Source organism: Mauremys mutica, chromosome 5, assembly GCF_020497125.1.
Source record: "Mauremys mutica isolate MM-2020 ecotype Southern chromosome 5, ASM2049712v1, whole genome shotgun sequence".
Lineage (NCBI taxonomy): Eukaryota > Metazoa > Chordata > Testudines > Geoemydidae > Mauremys > Mauremys mutica.
Genome location: NC_059076.1, coordinates 140,189,746 through 140,214,988, shown reverse-complemented (window position 1 = coordinate 140,214,988; position 25,243 = coordinate 140,189,746). Strand labels below are relative to the sequence as shown.

At 50.6% G+C, this 25,243-nt stretch overlaps 1 protein-coding gene across 7 annotated transcripts in view; it reads left to right on the top strand.

Annotated features, from left to right (window-relative positions):
- Positions 1 to 25,243, top strand: part of DYSF (dysferlin) — a 288,276-nt gene that overhangs the window by 178,052 nt on the left and 84,981 nt on the right. For all 7 annotated transcript variants that reach the window (XM_045018205.1, XM_045018204.1, XM_045018206.1 and 4 more), the window contains exons 35-39: positions 1,022 to 1,048; positions 5,872 to 5,973; positions 6,557 to 6,718; positions 7,958 to 8,123; positions 9,556 to 9,629. In XM_045018205.1, the coding sequence (XP_044874140.1) occupies positions 1,022 to 1,048; positions 5,872 to 5,973; positions 6,557 to 6,718; positions 7,958 to 8,123; positions 9,556 to 9,629 (531 nt within the window). The remainder of the gene's footprint in view (positions 1 to 1,021; positions 1,049 to 5,871; positions 5,974 to 6,556; positions 6,719 to 7,957; positions 8,124 to 9,555; positions 9,630 to 25,243) is intronic.

The following is a 25,243-nucleotide window of genomic DNA, read 5'->3' as shown; positions in this document are numbered from 1 at the left end:
GCGCTCAGAGGTGAAAAGAAATCAGGGGAAAAATGGGGAGAAGGGACAAATAGAAAAAAGTTACATTTTTGAAATGCGGAGATTTTCATTTTTGAGGAGAAGATGAGCTAGTTCAGGGAAATGAAAACTTTTCACACAAGTTTTGAGTTGTGAAAAAAGGCAAGTTTTCATTGGACAGAGATTCAAATGAGATTGGTTTTGATCAGCCCTATTATGAGCAGATACAATATCAGCGAATGATAGCCGTGCTCTAATGTATGGGGTCACCTCTCTCTTCAGCTCGGAGACCCGTCCATGGCCTCCTGCCCCTCTAGGAATCCCACAGCTGCATTGGCCCTGTGCAATAGGGCAGCTTGCCAAGAGCTGGGGGCCACAGGACTCCCTACCTAAAGGGAGAGAGGGCTGAGCTAGGGGCGAGAGGGCCACCCGGCTCTTTTTAGCCTCCTTTCGAGTACCCTGGAGGAACTCCGCACAGTCTCTCTTCTGGCTCAGAGCACCCCCACCTCGGGCTGGTTTAATAACAGAAATGGTTCATGCAATCCTCAGCGTGCAAATCAAAGTCCCCAACCCTAACACGAAGGGTCACACTCAGCGCGGCTGCTTCTGCCACACACACAGCCCTAGCGCTGTCCGGATCCGCTCTACCCAAAGCAGCTAGTCCCAGCATTCCTGGCAGGAACGCTACCCTTGACTTCCTCTCCTGGGCAGCCAGAGCCCGTGCTGTCCTGCTGCTCTTAATAAGGAAGCCCCTGATCCGACCCAGGCGTGGCTCCTTTGTAATCAGGGTTGGCTGGCCCAGGCCCTCCAGCCCTTAAACCCAAGCCACCCTGTTACACATGCATTAGGCTAGGCAGCTTGCTGTACGAGCGACTGGCTCTCCGATGCACCGTTGCCTGTATTGCCCTGAGCCATAGCATCAGCGTTACTTTCACAAACGGCTGCAGGATGTTTCCTGCGGTGCAGTGTGCGCGCGCGTGTTGAATCATGATATTTTAATGCCCTTTCTCTCTTCCTCCTCCAGAGCGAGCTGTCCGCCAGTCTGGATGAGGTGAGTTTACCGTGTCTGCAAAGCTCTTTGTCTCTTCCCTGTATATTTAGTTACAATTTTATAGGAAATTCTGCCCAGCGCGGGCAAGTGATCGTTTTGATGGGTGAACCCAATGAATAGCATTAGCTTTTTACTTCTATTAGGCACCAGAGGAAGGATAGGTACGTGGATTTTGTGCCTGATCTGGGATAGTTTTCTAACGGCAAGGCAAGTAGGGTGAAATTCACTCCGTTGCAGAGGACTGGCATGACACTTCTGCACTCTTAAGGCTTAAGTGGGTCCTAAGTGATGCCTGGGTTTGTGCTGGGCACCTGCCCTGGGGTGAATTCGGTCCTTAGTGAGGTGCTGACGGGCACGAGGGGTTTGGGAAGTTGCAAGATGGTGGTAGCCGGAGAGCAGTTCAAGCTGTGAAGTTTAGATCGACAAATCCCCAAGATGTGGAGTGTTCGGGTCCGTTGGGCTGCCTTAGACTCACTGCAGCGATCAAAGGCCAGACACACAGTGTGGTCCCAAATCAGAACTGTCCCAAAACGTGAGTGTCCCTGGGTGTGGTGATTTGGTTCTGGTCTGTTACAGAGATAGGGAGCTAGCTGCAGAGTTCAGGCCTGGGTCAGGACTTTCCCCAAAGTGGGGCTGATCTTTAGATCTGGTTTGGGCCCATTGCTAGTTGCCAGAGGAGTTTGAGTTATATGTGCCTCAGTTCACAGACCTGGTCCTGTCGCTTAGTCAACGAAAGTTCCTGCTCTTGGATCCCGCTTTCTGTAGCTGACCCTCCTGGTTACCCCACACTAGGGTGGGTTGCATTTTCATGCATAGTTGGTCCCAGTGCAAGCATGTGCAGCTCTGCTGGGCTGAACAGCTGCACCTGCTTGCACCAGGGATGAATCCGCACCAGTGCCCACATCATCACTTTTGGTTCCCTTTTTCAACAGCCTCAGCGGACAGGCCAAAGAGCTGAGTGGGGTGTGGAGATTGCCTCCTCCCCCCGAGGATAGATTGGGGCACTGTTTGGAAACAGAACTTCCATCTTGTGAAAAGTTTTGAGTTTTCATCCCAAATCCAGGACAAAAAACCCAAACATCTGGAACAGAAATTCCACAAGGTTCTATTTTGGAAGCACTGGTGGGCAGCTGGTCACCTGTGGAGCTGGCCACCGAGAGAGAGAGCCAGCCAGCCAGGGAAACTGGTAGCCCAGGGAGCTGGAGACCTGGCTGCTTGGGGTGCCCAGGAACCAGACAGCCTGCCGACTGGGTGGGTCGTCTGGGAGCTGGGAGGTTGGCCACCTTGGGAGCTTGGCAGCTGACCAGGAGGGCTGCAGGAGAAGTGAGCAGCCCTGGGAGCCGGGTGGCTGGCAGGCCAGGCTTCCATCAAAAGTTTCAACAGTCAACCCATTGTTGCAGAATGTTTCACTTCTGTCTAATCAGCATTTTCCAACGGAAGGTTTTGACCAGCTTCATTTTCAGTCCAGCTCTTTTCCCAAGTGCCAAATACCCCTGGTCTCGGTGCCTCCCCTCTGGAGGAGAGGGACTCACCCTCGTGCTTTGCGGGCGCTGAACTGAACTCTGCCAGGGAAATTTAACCAGCTCTTTGCTTTTTCTCCCCCTTCCTCCGCCACGGCCATTTCTGGGACTGGCGCTCCACAGCTGGGCACTCCTGCCTTCTTCTACGAAGGGCTCCTGCAATGGGTACCATTCAGTCTCCAACCCTTGACCCTCCCGTTCCTCTCTGCACGTGGCTGAGGACTAAGCAAAGCCCCAACAGAGCTTCCCAGTGTGGAAACCAGCTCCTTCCCCACTGGAGAGACGGTCTGGCCTGCGCAGACCAGCCAGCCGAGCCGCCATGTGAAACGCCCAATGGCAGCACTCATGGCTGTGCTGAATTCCCCTCTGGGGAGTTTTCTTACCCACGTGGCCCATGTAAATGGCCACCCAATGGCTATGGGAGAGCCAGGCCCATGGTGTTAATGATGGAGCTGAACCACAATGCTGGAGCCAGACGGGTGCAACCTGGCATTGTGCCATTGGAGTTGTGGGTCACATCACCAGCAACTGCAAATCAGAGTTACTCCATCAAAGTCAATGGGCCAGATTCCCACCCGGTGTAAATTGGTATTGCTCCACCGGAGTCACTGGGGCCAGATCCCCAACAGGTGTAAATTGGTGTAGCTCTATTGGTGTCAATGGGCCAGATGCCCAGATGATGTAAATTGATTATAGCCCCACTGGAGTCAGTGGGCCAGACTCCCCGGTGGTGTAAATTGATTATAGCCCCACTGGAGTCAGTGGGCCAGACTCCCCGGTGGTGTAAATTGATTATAGCCCCACTGGAGTCAGTGGGCCAGACTCCCCGGTGGTGTAAATTGATTATAGCCCCACTGGAGTCAGTGGGCCAGACGCCCTGGTGGTGTAAATTGATTACAGCTGTAGTGAAATAACTTGGGCCAATTGTGCAGCAAGGGAGAGTTGATGGGAAGGCATGTAAATTGCCTTGTCTCTATCAGGCCTGATCTGCATCTGCTTCCCAAGACGTCTCCACCTGCATAGGATTTTGCTGCATGTTCCAATGAAAAAGTCAAGTCCCTGCAATCTCCTGCATTAAAACTGCCCCAGCCTGTCAGCAAACCCTGCCTTGATGCTTTTCACACCTGTTTCTTCCGATGAAGGGGAAAGAGGGGAAGCTCTGTTTGGTGACTGCTTGTGCCCTGCCCACAGCTCTGTAACCCCTTTCATCACATCCCCACCCATGACCTGCTCACTGATCTTTTCTCTCCACCTGCTCCTGACAGAGGTTAAAGGTCAAAGTGCTTGTAGATTCAGCAGATGGAGCACCCCTGCAAACAGTGTTGGATGGGAAAACTGTTCTCACCAGATGGGATTGTTGGATTTTTAGGGACGTGGCTAGCACCAGTCAGCTACTGATATTTCAGGCCAAACTGCAGCACTACCACTTTGCCAGTGGGCATAGCCAGTTATTCTTTAATTCATGGTTTTGTTTCCTCTCCCCTACTTTTGCTGTCAGATTTTGAGTCCAAAATCTGAAAACTCAATAAACTCACCCAAAGCCACTGAGTTTGCCTGGTTCCAGGTAACTGGCTTGCTTTCGGGCTCCTCAGCTCTACTTTCAGATAAGCAGGCAACACTTTTCTCTTAGATTTACTCTTCTAGGGTCTTTAGATTATTTTTCCTTCTGTTGTGAGGCCGGCCCTTGCACAATCTTCCACTTATGGCTTCTTGTCTCGGCTCAGGTTCAGGGCGGGAGAGTGCTGTATTGGATGCGAGGCATCTGGACTCCCAGCTCTGTCATTCAGCCTGGACAAGTCACTTATGATCAGAATTTCAGAGGAGCTGTAGTTCCTGTTGAGTTAAATGGGAGCTGCACAGGCTCGGTTCCTCTGACAGTCAAGCCACTGACCATTCTGCCGCTCAGCTTTACCCGTACAACTGGAATCTCATTCCAGAGCTTTCTCAAAGTGAGGGACAACTAAAACATAATGGGGGAAGGGTCTGATTCAGCAGAGCATTTCTAGATATGCTTAGCTTCAAGCATATGCTTTAGGCCATCCCTGTTCAGCAAAGCATGTGAGCGTATCTTTAAATCCAATTGAAATCGATGCAACTTAAGCACCTGCTTAAAATTAAGCATGTGCTTAGCTAAACAGGGATGGACTTAAGCATGTGCGTAACGTTAAGCATGTACTTAGGTGATTTCCTGAATTAGGGTGCATGTTACCATGCTGCCTCTTAGTGACTGTTCCAACAAGGATAAGAGCCCTACTACTAGTGACAGCTAACGAAGATTCTCTGGAAATGGTGGAGGCCAGAGTGCCAGGTACTGAAGTTCCTGGGTTCTATCCCCACTGATGACTATGGTTACATTACACCTTCTGCACTTGTAGAACGCTCATGGTGAAATCTTGGGACCCTAAAGTCAGGCACCTAAATAAGTGCCTTGATTTCCAGAGGAGCGGAGCACCTACCGGCTCCCATTCAAAAGTTGAGGGTGCTCAGTACTTCTCAGGAGCAGACCTTGGTCTTTGCCTGTGAAATGATTGCGTGTCTCCAGGTTGTAAGCCTGGGCAACTGTGTATATGCAGTGTGACACTCAGGGACAGGGGTGGCTGGGAGATATTTACTATCGGGCCTGTGCTGAAAGCCAGATGCTCCCACCATCCTGCCTGCCCCAGAATGGGATGAGCAAAATCTTCAGCTAACAAGCTGCTTTGATTTGGCAGCCACCAGCAGTTGCGAATGAAAATCACAGCTCAGTGTACAATCTATCCGATATGCCACCAAGAAAAATGTCTATGTAGTGCTTTTAAACATAGAAATATAAATCTGACCCAATCTTATACTTGAAATATTTATATCCGCTTAATTTAATGCAATAACACTGAAGCCTGGAAAGAATGACGGCCTTCTAAATTAGTTCCAACTGCCCTTGGTGGAGGGGTGCATTTTTAGAGCTATTGCTTTCAGTCCCATTTTTGGTGACTCTGAACTCAGAGATCAAGGTCAGGAGGAACCAGAGCGCCATCCGTGAAGGTAAAGGCGGAAAGCTGGTCTGCAGAGAGCAGCCTTGAAACTAGAGCTCTCCTCCCTGGATCTCTCTGATAGGAACTTTAACCTCTCATCTGTCCCCTCGATATAGTGTCATCATGAAGCAAAATCTCTCTCTGCGACTTTTACACTAAGTGTTTTATCTGTGTATTGTCCTGTTCCCTGTGCGGTGGTGGGTGCTGGGGGGAAGTGCAGCGATAGGAGGCGTGTGATCTGTGGCGGCTGTAACAACCTGAGCTGATGTTCTCCTTCAATATCCCCCTGCAGTCTGCAGACTCGGACCTGCCCTACCCTCCGCCCCAGCGGGAGCCCAACATTTACATGGTCCCTCAAGGGATCAAACCGGTGCTCCAGCGCACCGCCATCGAGGTGAGCGGTTCGTAGATCGAATCTGAACTGCACAACTGTGCATCACAGACCCTTACAACAGGGGGCTGCGGCTGAAGAGTGGTTCTCCCTGGAGAGGGCGCCTAGTCTTAAAGCCTTCCTCCCACTCCGAGCACTGCCTCAACTGACCCACGGGCTTCCCTTTGATCATGTAGTCCTGTCACATGACTGTCACCTGACCTTATTTCCCAGCAGGACCTCCTGCTTCAGCTTAGCCATGTGATCCTTTTGGGAGAACGAGGAGTCCCAGAATGTCTGGCCTCAAAAGAGGCGTAAACCCTTAGAACAGGGCAAACTGGCCCTTGGCCACAGCTCCCCGTAAAGGGGACCGTTCGCCGTGTGGTCAGGGCAGCCCTTCAGAATTAGACTCTCCTCTCCCCACCTGGGGAGAGAGGAGAATCAGATCCTGGGGGGTGGGGGGTTTCCTGGTGCATCTATATCAGTGCGAAAAATGCAGTGTAGACAAGGTCTAGGCTCAGCCTAGCTTCTTATCTGTCATCTGCTGTCACCGCCTCCCCTCATCCCGGTGTCCTTCCTCATCTCCTCTTGTCTCTTCACCCTGCAGATCTTGGCCTGGGGGCTGAGGAACCTGAAGAGCTATCAGCTGGCCAGCATCACCTCCCCCAGCCTCCAGGTGGAGTGCGGAGGCCAGACAGTCCAGTCCTGCGTCATCAAGAACGTCAGGAAGAACCCCAACTTCGACGTCTGCGTGCTCTTCATGGAAGTGGTGAGGGCTCTGCCCCGCACGCCGGCCACCCAGCTCACAGAGCTGCGTCTGTCCCCACTGCCCCGCAGCACTCCGCTGGGTCAACCGGCGTGTCTGCTTTCCAGGCTGCCCGCCTTTTAGCTGTGGACATCGCAGCCGTTCCCAGGGGGAATGAGGCCACCCTCTTCCCGGGGAAGACTACAGCAAGCTCAGCCAAGATGGGGGCGGGTCTGTATTCCCGTCCTTGATTGCTTAGGCTCACGCATGCTCCTAGAAGTGAAAGATTGGGGGTTTGCCATCGTTTACCAGCAAGCGGATCTAATGACCTATCACCCCAGTTTGTGATTCTGAATTGCAGCTCTGCAGTAAACTCATATTCCGCCCCAAAGTTAATCAGCCTGCAAGCAGTTGGAATAGCTTCGCTCAATGTCAGGCAAGGAATCGTGGATCCTAACCATGCTCCATGGGCGCTTTGCTCCAGGAAGTGCCTGCTGATCACAGTGCACATGGGTTAAAGTGCAGTGATGTGAGGCTGTGAGTTCTGATAAGAATCAGACCCTCAGAGGTATTCTGGTGCCTCATTCCAAATGAAATCCAGGGGAGTCTGGTGCCGGAATACCTTGGAGGATCTGGGCCCAAGCCCGTAGTGAGGAGCTCTGGCGTGACTCTCAGGGCTTGCTCTGTGGGAGTTTAGCCCATTGAGTTGAAAGGGAGCAGGAGCTGAAAGGGAGCCTACATGGTGGGCTGAGGGCTTTCTGTGTCTTTCTGGAGGTGCTCAGACCCCTGCTGAATTGGGCTTTTTCTGAAAGACCGAGAGTCTTGCTAGCCTGTTTTCCCAGTGTGACCTGCCTGCCTCTGTCTGCCGAGAGAAACGATGGGTGACACTTTGCTCTGATGTACACCCCCCTTTGGTGGCATTGCACAGGGTATAATTAAAGGCAACATTTGCCCCAGCGGCTCAGAGGGGTGTGAACAGCCTCCGCCCAGCTCAACACTGTTAACTCAGGTGTCTAATGAGGACAGTCTGAATCACCACATTGTTGGTTATCTGCTGCGCACAGTAGCAGAAACACCCAGCCCTTCTGGGACTGTGGGCGGGGCTTGGGTTTGTGGGAGGAGCTTGAGGAGAGCATAAAGCAGCCCGGCTTTAGCTCCAGTCTGTCCGCGGGTTTATTCCACGTGCTTGTGCCGGACTCAGGGAAGCTGCCCTTTGCCCCTCTCCCCGGCCACGCAGTGCTCAGTGTGCTTCCCTCGCTGCAGTGCCTACCCAAGGAAGCTCTGTACTGCCCTCCTGTCATCATCAAAGTCATCGACAACAGACAGTTTGGCCGAAAGCCCGTGGTTGGCCAGTGCACCATCCAGTCCCTTGAGGAGTTCTACTGCGACCCGTACAAAGAGGAGACCGACACCCCCGAGGAACAGCCAGGTACGGGAGAGGAGAGGCTCACTCCTTTGTCCTCCTCCCTTCCCTGCTTCAGCCACTGAGGGAAGCGTGAGACACTGTGGCCGAGTGGACAGAGCTCAGGATGCCGAGCCTGAAACTCTGTGCCTCTGTTCTCCCGTGACAGCATGCCGATCTTTGGTCAGTGCAGGCCTGACTCACCTTGGTAGTCAGAGCAGGTGGGTCTCATCAGGAACAGCGTAGGAGGAGACTCAGTCAGTTTGAGGCCAGACAGAGCTAGAGGGAAGAGCAGTGAGAAATCCTGATCAGTCCACTGAGGAGATGCCCCTCTCTGTGCCTCGGTTCCTCATCTGCAACAGCGGGATGATAGCACTTCCCTTCCTTGCAGGGGGTTGTGAGGATAAATACTGAGAGGCGCTCAGGTGATGGAGGCCAGATAAATACCCTTGATAGATCCATTGTGCGTGGTTGGCAAGCCACAGATTTACATTTTCCATCAGTATGTTGGGAGCAGTAATACTTATGAAGAGGGCAATTGCCAGATTGGATCAGACTCCAAGGTCCATCTGTTCCAGTATCCTGTCTGACAGTGGCCAGTCCCAGCTATTTCAGAGGAAGATGTGAGAAACCCCTTAGTGGACCGTTACAGAATAACCTGCCCCTCGGGGAAATTTATTCCTGACCCCTATTAGTTAGAGGTTGATTTATGCTCTGGAGCATCAGGGTTTATCTCTCTATTTGCGCTAATGTAGCTGTGGATGCGCTCATTATTCCTGTAAAAATGCTGAATCCTGTTTTTGAATCCTGCTGAGCTCTTGGCCTCAATGATACCTAGTGGCAATGAGTTCCACAGGTTCTCAAGTCTCATTGTTTGGTGAATAATTTTGAGATTGTCCTCAAAGGGAGCCAATTAGTGCCGTTTGTGCTGTTGGTTTTGTGAGATGCTTTTAGTGGTACTCCCACTGATATTTGTGCAGTAGCAAAGCACAACATACTGTAGGTCCTACATAAACAGTGGCAATATGTGTATCAATATTACAGGGTTTAGAAGAGAAGTAGGTAAATTCATGGAGGTTAAGTCCATTAATGGCTATTAGCCAGGCTGGGTAAGGAATGGTGTCCCTAGCCTCTGTTTGTCAGAGGGTGGTGACGGATGGCAGGAGAGAGATCACTTGATCATTGCCTGTTAGGTTCACTCCCTCTGGGGCACCTGGCATTGGCCACTGTCGGTAGACAGGATACTGGGCTGGATGGACCTTTGGTCTGACCCAGTCTGGCCATTCTAAAAAAATTCTAAAATTGTTCAGTGACAGGATGGTAGATTAAAACATTAAAGAATCAGATGGACACAGTCTCAGTGGCTAATAAAGTCAGAATGTTGGTCCTCAAGCTCCGGTGCTCTGTGCTCTATGAAGCATCAATCTCCTAGTTAGATCCACCCTTTTCCTCTTTGTAGATGAGGTGAGCCTCGCCCCCAGAGACGACGTCCTCATTGATATCGACGACAAGGAGCCTCTCATTCCTGTCCAGGTAGGGAAGGAGGGATAACGGTAGAAAGAAAATAGGCTTCTCCATCTCTTTGGCAGCGGAATACAGCTGGGGTTGCTTAGGTTTGGGGCGGGGGCAGGGCTTTGCAATGTACTGTGTACTGTGAACTGTGCCGACTCTGCAACAGGGCACATTACACCTGATAAATGACCTTTCCTTTCACAGCTTCCAACATCTCTGAGTAGGGATAGGTGTTTGGTCCCCCAGAGCAGGACAGAGGATCCCAGCCTCCTCCTCCTCCTTCCCTCCATTTGAACACAAGACAAGGGTTGTGGGGTCTATCAGGCCTCCTCTGCTGGAGGCATCAGTGCCCTGGCACCTCCCTGCTTAAGGAAACCCACTCAGGCCGGGCTCCCAGTGAAACTTAGTCCTCTGCAGGCCTACGGGGCCAGGGGGAGCCAGCAGGCCAGTTAAGAAGGCTTCCAGCTTCTTCTGAAGGGCAGTGCTGAGTGGAGCTAGGGCAGAAGCGGAGTTTCCCAGCACTAGCCCAGAACGCCAGGTGAGGATCCAGGTTTAAACACTGCAGCTGAGCACTCACGGGTGTCTGTTAGCTTAAAGGGGCAGCCAGTTCTTGAGTTTCGTTATCCTTCACCATTCAAAACCGATGCTGAGCTGATGGCCTGGGCCCGTCTGCTCCGGCCTGGCCACAGCAGCAGGTAGCTTCCTTGCTGAGCCTGTCCCTATGCTGAAGTATCCCTTTGGCTCTCACACAGGTCCCCTTGGTTAGCAGTTGGTTGTTGCTCTAGAATAAAGGTTTACAGCAGCCTGTTCTCATGTGTATCCCAATAGCCCCTAGAGGGTGCCTCCTAAGAGCCCGGCTCCTAAGACCTGCGTGCTGTACATACACCTAGCAAGTGACACACCCTGCCCTGGAGAGTTTGCATTCGGAGTAGATGAGACAGATGCTTGTCACTTTTCAGATGGGGGCTCCAAGAAACTGAGTGTCCCGAGGTCACATAGGGAGGCCAGGGTAGAGCTGGGAGCTGGACCCAGGTCTCCCAAATCCTATGCCAGTGCACAGAGCCTCTCTCTTTTCCTGGCTAGTCCTTCTGGGCACCTTTCGGGCCCAGCCTAGAACTTTGTGGTGGTCCTTTGCTCAGGCTCCTTCTTTCTGCTGTGCCTGCACCCCGTCTCTGGCCCCCAAAGTCTGACTGCTCCTGCCGGTGGAAAACAGCAGGGTGGTCATTGCACCTAAAAGAAACAGGTGGTGGATTTCCATCCAGTGGAAACAAAGGACAACTCCAGCCTTTTTCAGTTTTTATTGGCTTTGCTGTATCAGTGGAGCTGGAAGCAGAGGTGCAGTGTTTACAGCAGCAGCGGCTGCTGATTGCCAGATCTGCGGGGACCAACCCTCTGGCTCTGGCTGTTCAATCCAAAAGGGCAGAGTTTTCAGAAAACCCAGTTCTGTGTGGGTAGTGACAGGCTGTGGCATTTTCTGGGATTACGGAGATCAGGGGGATTTGACTCGCTCTAGTGAAGGTGCCGAAGGAAGAACATGTAGCTGTTTCCCCTTCCCGAGCTGCCAGTCTGGTGCTGCTCGCTGGCATTCCATCCATGCACATGCGGTCGAGAAGACTATGGTCTCCAGAGGGCACCATTTATGAGCTCAGCTCCCGAACGTGAGGCTTCCCAGCTCCGTAACCGTTTGGCCTTCTTAGCTGCTGTCGAACATGTGCAAATGGTTAAGCCTGTGTGTTTGAGGCACAGGGCTGCATGTGAACTCGATTGCTAAGAAACCCCAAGATGAGGGGTTCCAGGAAGGTCAGTGGAGCATTTTAATCGGCTCCTGCTTTTCCCCCTCTGGTGTGCTAAGCGCCCGCTTTGCCAATCCCGCAGATTCCTCACTGCCTTCTTTAAAGAGCCCCTGATGCTGCACAGGATCCTGGGAATGGAAAGCCCTTGTTCCCTGGAAACAATGCTGCTTTTTTACAGTATCTCTCTTCTGTTTCTCATCATCCCTTGTGTTCCTTTGCTGTGGAAAGCAGGGTTTCCCATTTCTTCTGTTCCTGCCGCTTGTTCCTCACCTCGGCTGGGTATTGGTCACCTCCTCCTGTAATGCCCCTGGGGACTCTGCAATCCAGTAGGGCTCCTCCCCCTAACTTATAGGAGCCTCCCTGGAAATGGGTCCACACCGGCACCCCAGGATCAAACAGTCTCCTGGAACTTTGGGGAAGTTCTGATTCAGATCCTGGATTGAAGATGAACTTCACGCTTCAGTTCCATCTCTAATCCTAATTCACCATCCTCTCTCTGTGTGCATTACACTGCTTCCCCTGCAGCTAATGGGGCATCTTAGTGCAACCTACTCACCAGTGTGTGTCATGTGTGCTTGATCCACAGCATCTCTGCACATCAGGGCCTTTGACTAGGTGGCTTGAAAGTTTGGGTCAAAGTGCAACAGTAAAAGTTGTCGGCATAAAACTAGAATCCTTGCCTACGGCTCATCCCTGCTAATCCATGCCCCAGGCAAGGAAGCCCATTGCAAAGGGCTGAAATTTGCAAAGCTAGGGAATAAGAGTAACATTTTGAAATGCAGCTGCCCTAAGATTAGGCTCCTAAATCCACGGTTAGAAACCTAAATAAAAATGTATCAGAAGGGTAGCCGTGTTAGTCTGGTTCTGTAGAAGCAGCAAAGAATCCTGTGGCACCTTATAGACTAACAGACATTTTGCAGCATGAGCTTTCGTGGGTGAATACCCACTTCTTCTTGCATCCGAAGAAGTGGGTATTCACCCACGAAAGCTCATGCTGCAAAACGTCTGTTAGTCTATAAGGTGCCACAGGATTCTTTGCTGCTAAATAAAAATGGTTTGGCTTCTCAAAAGTCCTGGGCACTCACAACCACAGGGTGCGGCAAGCTAAATATGGAGCTAGCAGGTGAACTTGACACCCAGATTTGAAAATGTTGGTCTAAGAGAACACTCATAATCAAGGGGGGGCGGGACCCAAAGGGTCATGCGATAAAAATGTCCTCGGTTCTCTGTTTGCCATCTGTGGATTCATTTGAATTATTTATGATAATATTTCATGATGTACCAGGAAAGGCACTGGAACATTTCTTGGAAAAGACTGAAAGTTGAGTAATAGGATACTGTGATGCTCTGCTGTTCAGGAAACCCGGAGCCTGAAGCCACTGTGTCAGCGGGGGGGGGGAGGGGGGGGGCTTTGCTGGGGGCTAGACTGTGTGTCCGCTCCCTGCCACACCAGTCTGTGCTTCACCAGCAAACTCCTCGAGACCCTGCCCGTCTTCACCGAGCCTGGCAAGTAAGAATCAGGGAACCCCAGTTCCTGAGTTCCCCAGGGACGTGTCTCTATTGCGTCCAGTCCCTCTCACTGGACGCTCATGGAAATAATTCAGTTTTGCTGTCTCCAGAGGGCCAGTACCCACACCTGCCTGTTAGCTGAGCTGTGGACTCACCCTTTATGTTAATATAACAGTACTGCATGGGTTACAGTAAAACTAAGAAAAACGCTGTATTAAAAAAGAAAAGTGTTTTAAGTGACACTAAGCAAGAGGAAAAGAAATGGGTATGGTTACAAACAAACAAAAATAGCATGTTTTCTAGTGTCCAAAACTTGATCCTAGCAAGCTATGGCTTTGCCTAAACAGCTTGCTCACTTCCATCAAGCTAACCACATCTCCAGCCTTTCTTGGTAAGAGGATCCAACATTCCCAGAATCAGAGGGTGCTGTCCCCTAGGGTCTAGATAACTAGAATGCCTTTGGCTCCCCTGGTATTTCCCAGAGTCCATTGTCTTGGCCTCGAGAGCCAGGAAGAGGTTGTGGGGTGCAGACTCTGTCCCCCTGTAAGCTCACTAAGCTGTTTCCTCCGCCTCCTGTTACCTCGATTGCTTTGTTTATCTTATATGTAAATGTATTGCCATTGTCCATGACTTACAAAGCTTGACCCAGACAGGTGAATGCACATTCCTTTGTGTAAGGCAGGCTTCTTTATCAAGTCTGCTCCCCAAACATATTGTAGGAGCATATTTCCAGCACATAACATAACTCTTTAGACACCATCCATCCGTACATCACATGCATATATTCACTGAGCAGCGTGCCACCAGTTTTTATATCAGAGGGGTAGCTGTGTTAGTGTGGATCTGTAAAAAGCGACAGAGTCCTGTGGCACCTTATAGACTAACAGACGTATTGGAGCATGAGCTTTCGATGGAACCGAAGCATGAAGTTCATCTTCAAACCAGGATCTGTATCAGAGGGGTAGCCGTGTTAGTCTGGTTCTGTAAAAGCAGCAAAGAATCCTGTGGCACCTTATAGACTAACAGACGTTTTGCAGCATGAGCTTTCGTGGGTGAATACCCACTTCTTCGGATGCAAGAAGAAGAAGTGGGTATTCACCCACGAAAGCTCATGCTGCAAAACGTCTGTTAGTCTATAAGGTGCCACAGGACTCTTTGTCGCATTGCATACAATATTATTGTACTGTAAATTAGTTGATTTAATACTTATTCTTTGGGGTCCAGACCCTGATTGTCACAGAGATCTTGCTGAGCGTCGGAATGATAAAACCACTCTTGTGCTGTAGAGTTCAAAGCGCTTTATGCCAAAGGAGAGGCCGTGCGGTGTAGTGAATATGGGACAAGTGTGGTGCTCAGGAGGTCTGGGTTCTGTTCCAGCTCTGCTAGTGACCCTGGGAAAGGCCTTTCCATACCTCATCTGTAAAATGCGGGATCTCCTTTGGAGATCTACTCATGAAAAGTGCTTTAGAAGAGCTAGGTGTTGTTATTATTAGACATAGTCAAAAATGTTCATGAAACTGTCATCCTGTTTTTTGTCTCGCTCTAACAGATGTTGTTCTCCCCACTTCACAGAGGGGGGAAACCGAGGTGGCTGGTTATGAGGTGTGTGTTAGCAAAGGGTGGATTAGTACTAAAGACGCCCGTTGAGAAGAACCCCACAGAACATTTGTTGTTGTTGGCGGCGTGACACCTGGAGATTGGGCTGGGGTGTTTTAGCATTTTCTTTCAAGCATGTCCTTCAAAATTCAGGTTGAAACCCGGTAAATAATCTGATTAGTGAGTGCCTATGTTTGCTTGACTAGCATTTCAGAAGGTCGTTTCCAGGATTTTGTGAGCACAGTATTTGCTCTGGGCGAGGGACGGGGGGTCCAGTGTTGGTTGGCTTTGTAAGGGATGGGGGGTGGGGAGGTGGCGACCTTTGTTTAGCATGAGATGGTGCCTGGAGGGACGGGGGATGTGGGGCGGGAGCCGATACTGGTGGAAACTCTGGCTTCAGTTCTGCAGCGTTTTTGGCGGTCTCTTCTCAGTACCTCCTAGGCACCAGTGAGGCAAGCTCTGCTCTCAGTCACATGGTTAAATTTTGGAGCACCTCCCTCCGAATGTCTCTGGATTTACGCCAGGATAGCTGAGAATTCAGCCCTGACTGTGTCTGCTTCATCAGTCATGGGAGACATGAGGCATCTCAGGCTCCTGCTCATGGGGAAGGTGCCATTCACATGGGCACCTGGGGCCAGAGTCATTCTTGCTGTCACTCCAGTTACTTCACTGGACAGATTTAACCCCTGACTGTATACTGCACCCAGCAAGGTTGGCTATCCCAGGACGGGGCTTGGGCCAGCAGTGGGATGATCTGGAGAAATTGTTCTCTGTGTGCTTCCAATGACCTCTGAGTTAAAGCAGATGAAGATCTTCACTAGAGCTGGCCAGAGAAAGGAATTTTCCTGCCCAAGTTCTCTTGGGGAAAATCCCCTTTTGCAATAGTCCCACTGGGACATTCTGGTTTTCCTGCTGGGAAATTTGGAAATGGGGGAAATTAGGTTTTCCCGTTATTGCTTCCCAACTGATAAATTTTGGGGAACAGTCAGAAAAGGGGGGAATAATGGGGGGGCAAACACCTTCACTTTTAAGGTAACACAGTTAAGTGACGAAAATGTTGCTTTTAAAAGCGAAAGTGTTACTGGTTTTCAACTGGCCAAAATTGGAAAACTGACTGAAAGGAGGGAAGCCCACCATTTTGAAAGCAAAAAATATAAAAATTACAAAAAAAAAAAAAAAAAGAGAGGGAGAAAAGAATAAAAGAAAGAAAGAAAGAAAGTCCCCCCCCACTCGCCTACCCGAAATTGTTTGCTTTGAAAAACTTCCAGGAAAATGAAAATTTTTGTCAAAAATGAATATTTTGTTTTTGATTAAATCCTCTTTTCCACTAACCCCCCTCCCCCCGATTTCCTTGGAAAATTTGGGAGCAGCTCTAGTCTGTGCTGCTGGCAGCATGTTTGGATTTCGCGGGAGGCCAGCCCAAGCTGAACAGCCTCCTAATGAGATGGATCCCAGCTGGTGGGGTAGCCATCCAAACACAGCAACGGCTAAACTGGCTGCACGCAGGCTGCCCCGAGCACCAGGAAACAAGGGCCCCGATCCTCAGGGGGATTCTCTTTGTTGTACAGTAGGTTTCCCTTTACTGCCAGCTGTGGGGAAATAAACCCCTTCCCCAAACGGTGGGCAGCTCTGCGCTCAGCCATGCAGATCGGAACTGCAGCCCGCTGCCGCTCTGGGTGCGAGGTGAGCGCCTGCAGTCCTGGGATTATTGCTGGTGGGAAGGGTTTGGAGTGGTGTTCAGGGGCCCTGTGGAGGTGGGGCTGTGGTTGTGTTTGAAGCAATGGTCCCTTTTCGACTCGGGTAGCCCCTGCATCAGGGGCTGAGACACACAGTCCTTTTGCACAGAGCCCTCTGCATGGTTTCCCAGTTCATCCCATTTGTAACGGGCTTTGTTTGCAAGCTGTCAGAAATGAATGGTACCTCCAAGTGAGGAAAGGTCCCTGTAACGGGGTGGCTAACCCCTTTAAGGGCCTGGGAGCAGCCAGCCAACCCTGCTCTTAGCAGCCTGGCAGGCCAGGGCTGGGACTCAGCGTCAGGTGACTGCGCCTGGTGACTACCAGCGTCAGGGGGTTACAGGTGAGGGACCCAGCCCCATTAGGGAGCCCGGGACCCAGAGAGGACTAGGAGAATGGTCTCCTATAGCTACAGGCCATGCTGCGGGCAGTGGGTGGATGGCTCTGTGGACCCATCCGCAGGCTGAGGGGAGACGCCGACCACTAAACTGCCAGAGGCCCATAAGCTGTACTGGGAGCAGGACAATTGCTTTCTGTTGTCGGTGCACCTGGACAATAAACTGACCCCTGAGGCAAGGACTGAGAGTGAGCTGATCGGGGCGGGGGGGTGGCTGGTTATTGCCCCAGGCAGGTGAGTGAGCCTGCCAGCCCGCAATCCCCCAGAGGTAACGGCATCATTTACATGGAGCCTAAAGACACCGAAGGTCCCAGCCCTGCAAGGTGCTGGCTGCCCATTGACTTCAGCGGGAGCTGAGCTTCTCGGACTGAGCCCAGATTTGGCAGCTGCAAAGCGGCAAGATTCCAGTAGCGATAGGATCAGCGCCGCCAGAGTTTGGGGGACCATGCCGCAAGCTTGAGCTGTGCCAGGCTGCAATGGGGGGGAGGGGAGGTGGTGATGGGAGTTTGCGAGACAGCTATCAAACGTGATTGCTTCTCGATCCTGCTGTGGCAGTCTGAGGGCCAGCTCTTGTTAGCAAGACATATCTGGAAATGGAGAGGCGATTAGCTGCGTGCAGCGGTTGTTGCTAATGACCATATCTAGCAGATCGGGCCAGAGAGCGCTCAGGAACAAGCCTCAGAGGGAGATGCCCAGTATTCCCTGGTTCTGCCTCAGCAGCATTGCCAGAGCCAGGGAAGCCCAGGAGTGAGCGAGAATAGCAGAGGGTGAGGAAGGAGTAAACAGAACTCTTCCAAACCATAATGTAGAGTGTCGAGTTCGAGCTTGGGGGAGAGATTCAAATAGCTCCTTGCATTAGGAATATAGGAACTGCCAGACTGGATCAGTCACTCGTCTGTCTAGTTCAATATCCTGTCTCCAATAGTAGCTGGTAGGAACTGGTTCAGTGGAAGAGGCAAGAAACCCAACAATTAATGGAATAACCTGCCCACAGAAAAAGGTTTCTTCCTGACCACCCATTAATTAGAGGTTGGGCTATGCCCTGAAGCAGGAGGGTTTATATCCCTTCCAAAGCACTTGTTAATTATTTTTTTAACATCTACTATTTTACCTGGATATTTCTGTTATCCATACAAATGTCCAGTCCTGCTAATCTCTTGGCTTCAGTGGTACGTTGTGGCAGAGAGTTCCCCAGGCTCATGAGCATTTCCTTTGATCCATTTGTAAAGTTGCTGCCTTCCATTTTCCCTGGCCATCCCCTCAGTCTGGCGTTCTGAGACTGGGCAAACAGACGCACCCGGGCGATCCAAGCCACTTCACTAATTGCCCTCTTTCTCTTGTTAATGGAAATTCCTAAACTTTATTTTGCCGGCGGTTTATTATTCCAATTGCTGCCTTTGTGTGGGGAAAAAAATATTTCCTCTTATAAACGCGCTTTATTAGAGCGGCACGCTGAGAATCTTGCAGGCACCGAGACAAGGCTGCAGCTGTACTGGGAGTTTCTGCCCGGCACGCTAAGCAAGGCCTCTGGGCCAGTTCCTGTTAGCCCATTTGCTCAAGTGCTCTGTTCTGCAGCCCTTCCATTGCGAGGCACAGAGCTGCAGACAAGCCTCTTTCAGATCTAGATGGGTCACAGACCCCGGCCTCGGGGTAGGAGTGGGAAGCGTTAAGGAGTTGTGGCCCGGGCAAGTTGCTATCCTCATTGCAGCCTGCAAAATGCGCCTGTCTCTCAGGCTGGTTCTAGAGCTCTCCATGGGGGGCCGCCTTCTGAGACTAGTGACTAAGTGCTGCCATTCGGCCCCTGCTGCACCAGAAGGTAGCAGCCGTAATCCCAGCGGTGGTCAGGAAGCATGGCCGAGGGAGAGGAACTCGGCTCCCTTTCCCCACTGATGAAGGCCTCCTAAGGGAGGAATCTCATCTCATAGTAATTCTTCTTGGAGTCTTTAGTGCGGCGGGGGTTGGGCTCTCACCCCGACCGCCAGCGTAAAGACCCCTGCCCACCCCCAGTGCCTCCAGCAGCACTTCACGAGCAAGCATGGATGGAGGCAAGAGTATCGGCGGCGCCGTCACTCACAGGTTGCTGCCACGATAGAACCGCTCTCAGGGCCTGGGCGTGGAGTCAGTGTCGCAGCCTCCTGGGTCATTGTCCGGGGCCAGACTCTGAAATGTCCGGGGGTATCGGCCATTTTTTCCCCTTCATTTGTCTTGGGTTGGTAAGAATCTTCCCATGAGGGCAGAATGTCCCTTGAGGCTTGGGTGGCTCATTCTCCCGTCTGACCACAGACAACACACTTGTCGCCCATGTTATTCATATTTAAAGGAGCCCCCACCAAATTCATGGCCCCACCGTGGTAGGCCCTGCAGAGACACACTGCGAGAGTCATCCTCGCTGCGGAAGAGCTGACAGTATCAACAGGGGAGGCAGACAAGTGGGAAAAGAGAGGATTACAGTCCCCATTTTACAGATGCGGAATTGAGGCACGGAGGGATAAAGGCCCAGATCCTCAAAGGTTTCAGGCACTTAACTCTCATTGAGTTCAGTGGAGGAGCCTAAATACCTTTGAGGATCTGTCCCTTGTCCCAGCTCACACAGGGAGTCTATGAAGAGTTGGACGTTGAATCCAGATCTCCTGAGTTCCGGTCCACAAGACCAGCCTCCTCTCATGCCAACAGTGAACTCTGGCCCCTTGATTTTACGCTCATTATATTCTAGAGTGTGCAGAGCTGGATCCTTCTTTTTTGCTTTCTCCACTCTTTTCCCACCATGTTGCTACTGAAAAATGGGGGTAAGGGGGAGAAAAAAAGGGAGCAAAGGGCACCCCTAAAAACTCAGAAACTTTTTGGTTATTTTGTTTGGAAAACTGAAAAATGTCAATGCTGGGTTTTAATTTGCATTGAAAAATCTGCATTTTTTTTTAAATTGAAAAAATGATTTTGTTCCCTGAAGCATATTTGCTATTTGTTGTGCAGCTCTATGTGTCATGCATGCTCACATGTCTGCAATATGCTGGACAGAGACAGAAACTGCAGTTAGACATGCATATGTATATAAATAGACATATACTTGGGATAGACATAGGCAATAGGGATTTGATAGCTGCTTTCGACTACCTGAAAAGGGGGTTCCAAAGAGGATGGAGCTAGACTGTTCTCAGTGGTAGCAGATGACAGAACAAGGAGCAATGGTCTCAAGTTGCAGTGGGGGAGGTTTAGGTTGGATATTAGGAAACACTATTTCACTAGTAGGGTGGTGAAGCACTGGAATGGGTTATCTAGGGAGGTGGTGGAATCTCCTTCCTTAGAGGCTTTTAAGGTCAGGCTTGACAAAGCCCTGGCTGGGATGATTTAGTTGGGATTGGTCCTGCTTTGAGCAGGGGGTGGGACTAGATGACCTCCTGAGGTCCCTTCGAACCCTGATATTCTATGATCCCTATGAGCCCTGGTTTATTTTTAAAAGGTCACCATCAGCGTTGGGGGTGCAGTTAACTACAAACACACACAACTTTAGGCACCAATCAGCGATTCAGGCTTCTAAGGCTGTGGGCTGGTCTACACTAAGGGGAAAAATCGATATAAGATACGCAACTTCAGCTACGTGAATAACGTAGCTGAAGTCGAAGTATCTTATATCGATAACTTACCCATCCTCACGGCGCGGGATCGATCTCCGGGGCTCTCCATATCGACGCCGCCACCACCGTTCGCGGTGGTGGAGTTCCGGAATCGATATAAGCGCGTTCGGGGATCGATATATCGCGTCTAGATGAGACGCGATATATCGATCCCTGAAAAATCGATCGCTACCCGCCGATACGGCGGGTAGTGTAGACGTAGCCTATGTCTCCACTGCAGCCACTGGCTGTGTCTGCCGCTCGAGCTGGCATGCCTGAGCTAGCTTGAATCTACCTAGCTCGGGTACTGGGGTGATGCAGCAGCAGTGTGAGCTAGCACTGCTGATAATTACCCAGGGTTCTGGACAGGCATCCAACATCAGTGCTCTGGGAACCCCGCTGGCCCAGGTACGTGTGCTCGAGCTGCATGTGGATATACTCTCAAAGGTCCCATTCTGCTCAGTGACGTCCGTGGGAGTTTTGCTGTTGACTTCAGTAGCGGCAGGCTCCATACCTGAATGCTCCCATTTACGCCTGCCATTGAGCCACAGACACGATAAATAGTAATAATTGCACCCTGTAAGCGGGGGTTGCATCAGAGGCCTCTTCAGAAGCGTGTTTGATTTCCCCATCGCCACGTGCCTTGTGCAGTTGTTTCCACCAGTGTCATAGACTCATAGAATATCAGGGTTGGAAGGGACCTCAGGAGGTATCTAGTCCAACCCCCTGAATGTCAAGTGAATGGGAAATGCTGCTGAAGATGTGGAGTAAATGACAATTGGAGGTTTGGAGCAATGCAGAAGCAGGCCCTTGGCACGCACCGAGAGTGTGTGTATCTATTTAATTTGAGTCTATGCAGCCACTATCTCTCCTGATCTGTCTGTCATCGCTGGGCTGAGTTTATTTTTTCCAGCTGATCTCTACCAAGTCTCCAGAGAGCTAAGGCTAAAACAGCTGCTGGGAGATGGACACGCCACATCAGACTACAGACCGTTTCTTCTCTAAGCCGACCCTGAAGCCTGCTCCTAATTAGGCTAATTTGGAGCGGGGCTGGGAGGCTCCGCTATTGTGTATACAGAATGCCCTGGCATCGCGCAACTGTTTAAATGGCAAAAATTAATCCTGTTTAGATGTGGTGGATCGTCATGGGCAAATAATTATTCTGTTTTGCCGCACCCTGTCACCACTGGCGCCACAAGATCCACCCCCCCCTCCAATCCCCCCACCCCCCAGCATGCTATTCCAGCCAGGAATGGAGAGAACAAACATTAATTTTATTTAGGGCCAGAGAGCGGCAGGGGGTTGGGGGAGAGAAAAGAGGGATCGATAGTTAACTGCTTCAAACCTCGGCATTCGTCCAGCATTGCGGGGGGCTGCTACCGCATGTGCAAGCATAGCAAGGGGTCTGAACCCCAGCTCTGAACCCCTCCAACGTTGGAGGAGTTTGAGGTCCAGGTTTGAATGCAGCAGCTCACATGTGAATCCTGGATCAAAACCCAGAGAAAGTTTGGTTCTGAATCCAGCCTCTGTGCCTCACTTTCTCCATTGGCTAAATAAGAATAATACTTAACCACTCCTGCAGAGGCCATGAGCTCTTCTGATACGAGGGGTTAAGGTGATTACTGCACTAATCATGGGAAGGGATCCCCCGCAAAATGTAGAAGGTGTCTCCTCTGGTATCATCAAATCCCAAAGCTTAGCTGAGATTTGCATGGTTTCTGGCTTCGTTGCAGAAGCTTCCTGCAGAGCTAAGCACTCAGTCCTGCAAGCTCTGAGTATGCCCTTCATCTCCATTGCCTTCCATGGGAAGTGAGGACTCTCAGTGCCCCACCTTGCAGAACTGGGTGATTCCTTGCCAGGATTTGACCAGGAAATGCTGAAACCACAAAGGAAAACAGTTATTTCCATCCCAGCTGAGAGCAGAGTGTCTATTAGTAAATTTCAGACAGGAACTTGATCTAGCAAGACTTCCAGAGCAGACAGGCTCTGAAATGCACCTGAGCTTTGAGTGGCTGGTCTTAACCTGTTGTCGTTCACCATTGCATGCGCTAATCAGAGACAGCCTCAATCTCCCATCCCTAACACCCTCCAGACTTTGGAGTGTTCCCGGTCTAGTACCTAGGGTACAATCCTGCCACCCATTGCCATAGCATTCAAGCTGCTTCCATGTAAAATCAATAGCAATAACCAAGTCCCCCTTCCTGGAGTCTCCAGCTCTTCTCCCTTTTGGGGGTCAGAACTCTGCTTGGGGTAGGGATTTTTAGGGGGGAGCTGGGAATAAAAGGGGGGTGTTCAGATTGTGCATGTCAATGATGGTGGAAAGTCTTTTTCAAAGATGAAATCTTTCCAATGTTTCCTAGCTATGGTCAGGCCCTGGATTCGCCTGACCTCCTGTGGGCGATTGTCCTGTGGCTGGATCCCTTCGACAGGGAGCGCTTTGCCCCTAGCACTCCAGTGTTTCGTTCAGAGCTGTGTGCTCTGCCCTGGCCCAGAGGAGCGCAGCTGTCATGGAGCCTCATAGATCGAAATTCAGTCTTTGGTGTGGCTGGGACTTGATCTTTTAATTGCTTTGAAAATTAGGACCAAGGCCTTAATCCAGCATTGGAAGCTGACTGGGAGGGACTTGAGGGTGGGTCTGATGTGTTTACGTAGCCTGAGCCACGGAGAAGGTGGGCATTGCATTCTGTACCAGCTGGAGCCTGGGCATCATTTTCACCTGCAGCTTCAGACACGGGTAGTTACAGTAATGCAGTCTGGAGCTGACAAACACAGGGATCACTGGGGCCAGGTCCTTGGCCGGGGGGAAGGGATGACATTTCCAGGTGAACTGGAGGTGAAAGAAGGCATTTTTTGGAAACTGATGCTTCTTGATCATCTGGGCTTAACGAGGTGTCCAACATAGCCCCGAGGCTTCGCAACTTTTTAACAAATGGGGGTTGGAAGCCTTTGATGGAAGGTGGAGACAATGTCTTCGCCAGCTCTTCTGAGCATTTCCCCTGACTGAGCAGCATCACTTGAGTCTTGCCTGGGTTCAGCTTGAGCCAGCTGCTCTTAATCCAAGAGTTAATTTCCTGTAGACACTTGGACCTGTTAGCAGTGGCAGTGAGTGAGAGTGAGGTGCATAGTTGAGTTTCATCAGCTGCTAAACCTGGGGGAGGAGGGGTCGTCTCACTCCCTCTCCCAGAGGTCTCATGTAGATATGGCCCAGCAGGTCCCAGGCCTTTGAAGAGGAGGAGAACTTGCTCATCACCACTCTGAGTTCTGCTAGAGAGGGATGACTGGAGCCCCTGCAGTGCAGGGCCACCTGCTCCTGCTATGTCATGTCAGGCAGGTTAGCAGTACCATGTGGTCTGGTCTGTCAAAGGCTGCGGCGAGATCCGGCAGTGTAAGCCTGGAGATCTTACCTGTGTCCGTGGCCATGAGGTCGTCTTTCAGTGCTACTAGAGCTGCGCCCTTGTCTGAACTTTGATTGCGAGGCACCTGGGATGATGGCTGGTGCCACATGATGTTGGAGCTGGGTGGTTACTCCTTTCTGAGTAGTTCTCCAGCCTCAACTCATCTCTAGGTTCCATGGGCCAGATTTTCATCATTGGATTCTAAGATTTCACATGCAGTTGATCACATGTGCACTGCAAGGGCCTTGTCCAGCTTAGCATGTGCTTAACATGACCAGCTTAGCAGCATTAAAGGGAATGTGCTTTGTGTACGTTAGACTTTTAGAAGGAGGTAGTCAAAATGTGTTAACCTTTAAATCCTTGTCTAGACAGCTGTGTGGCCGGGTTAATGCATCGCTGATGGCCTGGGCTATACAGGAGGTCAGGTTAGATCTGGTTATGGTCCTTTCTGGCCTTGAATCTATGAGAATTTGGCACAAAGGCCTGGTCCACACTGGGGGGCAGTGTCGAGGTAAGATACGCAACTTCAGCTACGGGAATACCGTAGCTGAAGTCGAAGTATCTTATCCCGACTTACCTCCCGTCTTCACCGCTCGGGATCGACGTCCGCGGCTCCCCCGTTGACTCCGCTACTGCCACTCACTCCGGTGGAGTTCCAGAGTCGACGGGAGCGCATTCGGGGATCGATATATTGCATCTAGATGAGACGCGATATATCGATCCCCGCAAAACCGATCGCTACCCGCCGATTCGGCAGGTAGTCTGGATGTACCCAAAGTGCCCAAAACATACCAATCAAAAGTTGTTTTTCTTTCATCTTTTTTTTTAACCCAACAACTTCCCTGTCTATGAGGCTGTGGGAATGATGGACTGTACATAGCACATGCCCATATTCCACGGATACTGTCTGTATAGGCGTTATATAGGCTGGTATATAGGACTTTGGCCTGTCTGATGAGGGAGCTGGATTCTTGTCCTGGCTCTGCCAGTAACCATGGGCAAATCACTTCACCTCTCAATGCTATAGGTTTCTCCACTTGTAAAATAGCGGTGATGATATTTGCCGTCCTCTGTAAAGCACTTTGACATCCAAAGAGCTCGATATGAGCTCAATATCCACAGAGCACCAACACTTTTGCTTTTGCTTTGGGAGTTGTAAAAGTAAATCTTTCGTGCTTTTCTAACATTTTCCATTCCTGTGTCTTTACCTCTTTGTTTATTGCTCCTGAATGTCTATTTTAATCAAGAACAAAACAACTGGCGGGACAATTACTGTTATTATTTTAGTACTGACTGTTTGCGCAAGGTTCACAAATTAAGATGATTCTGGCCCCAAAGATCTGTCAGGCTCTCGAAGCCATACGTAGAGACTATGGAGTGCCTCAAAGAACCCTGAGCAGGGAGTAGCTTAAAGTTTAAATTTTTATATATATGTAAAAAGACATTAAACCATTTATTTATTCATTTTAATTTTATACATCCAGCAAAGGAAAAAAGTACTTGCCAGTGCTCTAGGCACGTCTTACAAGAATCAAAAACATGCTCCGTTGAACGACACCTCGCAAAAGATATCAACATTCCAGCCGTTATCAATACTGTTG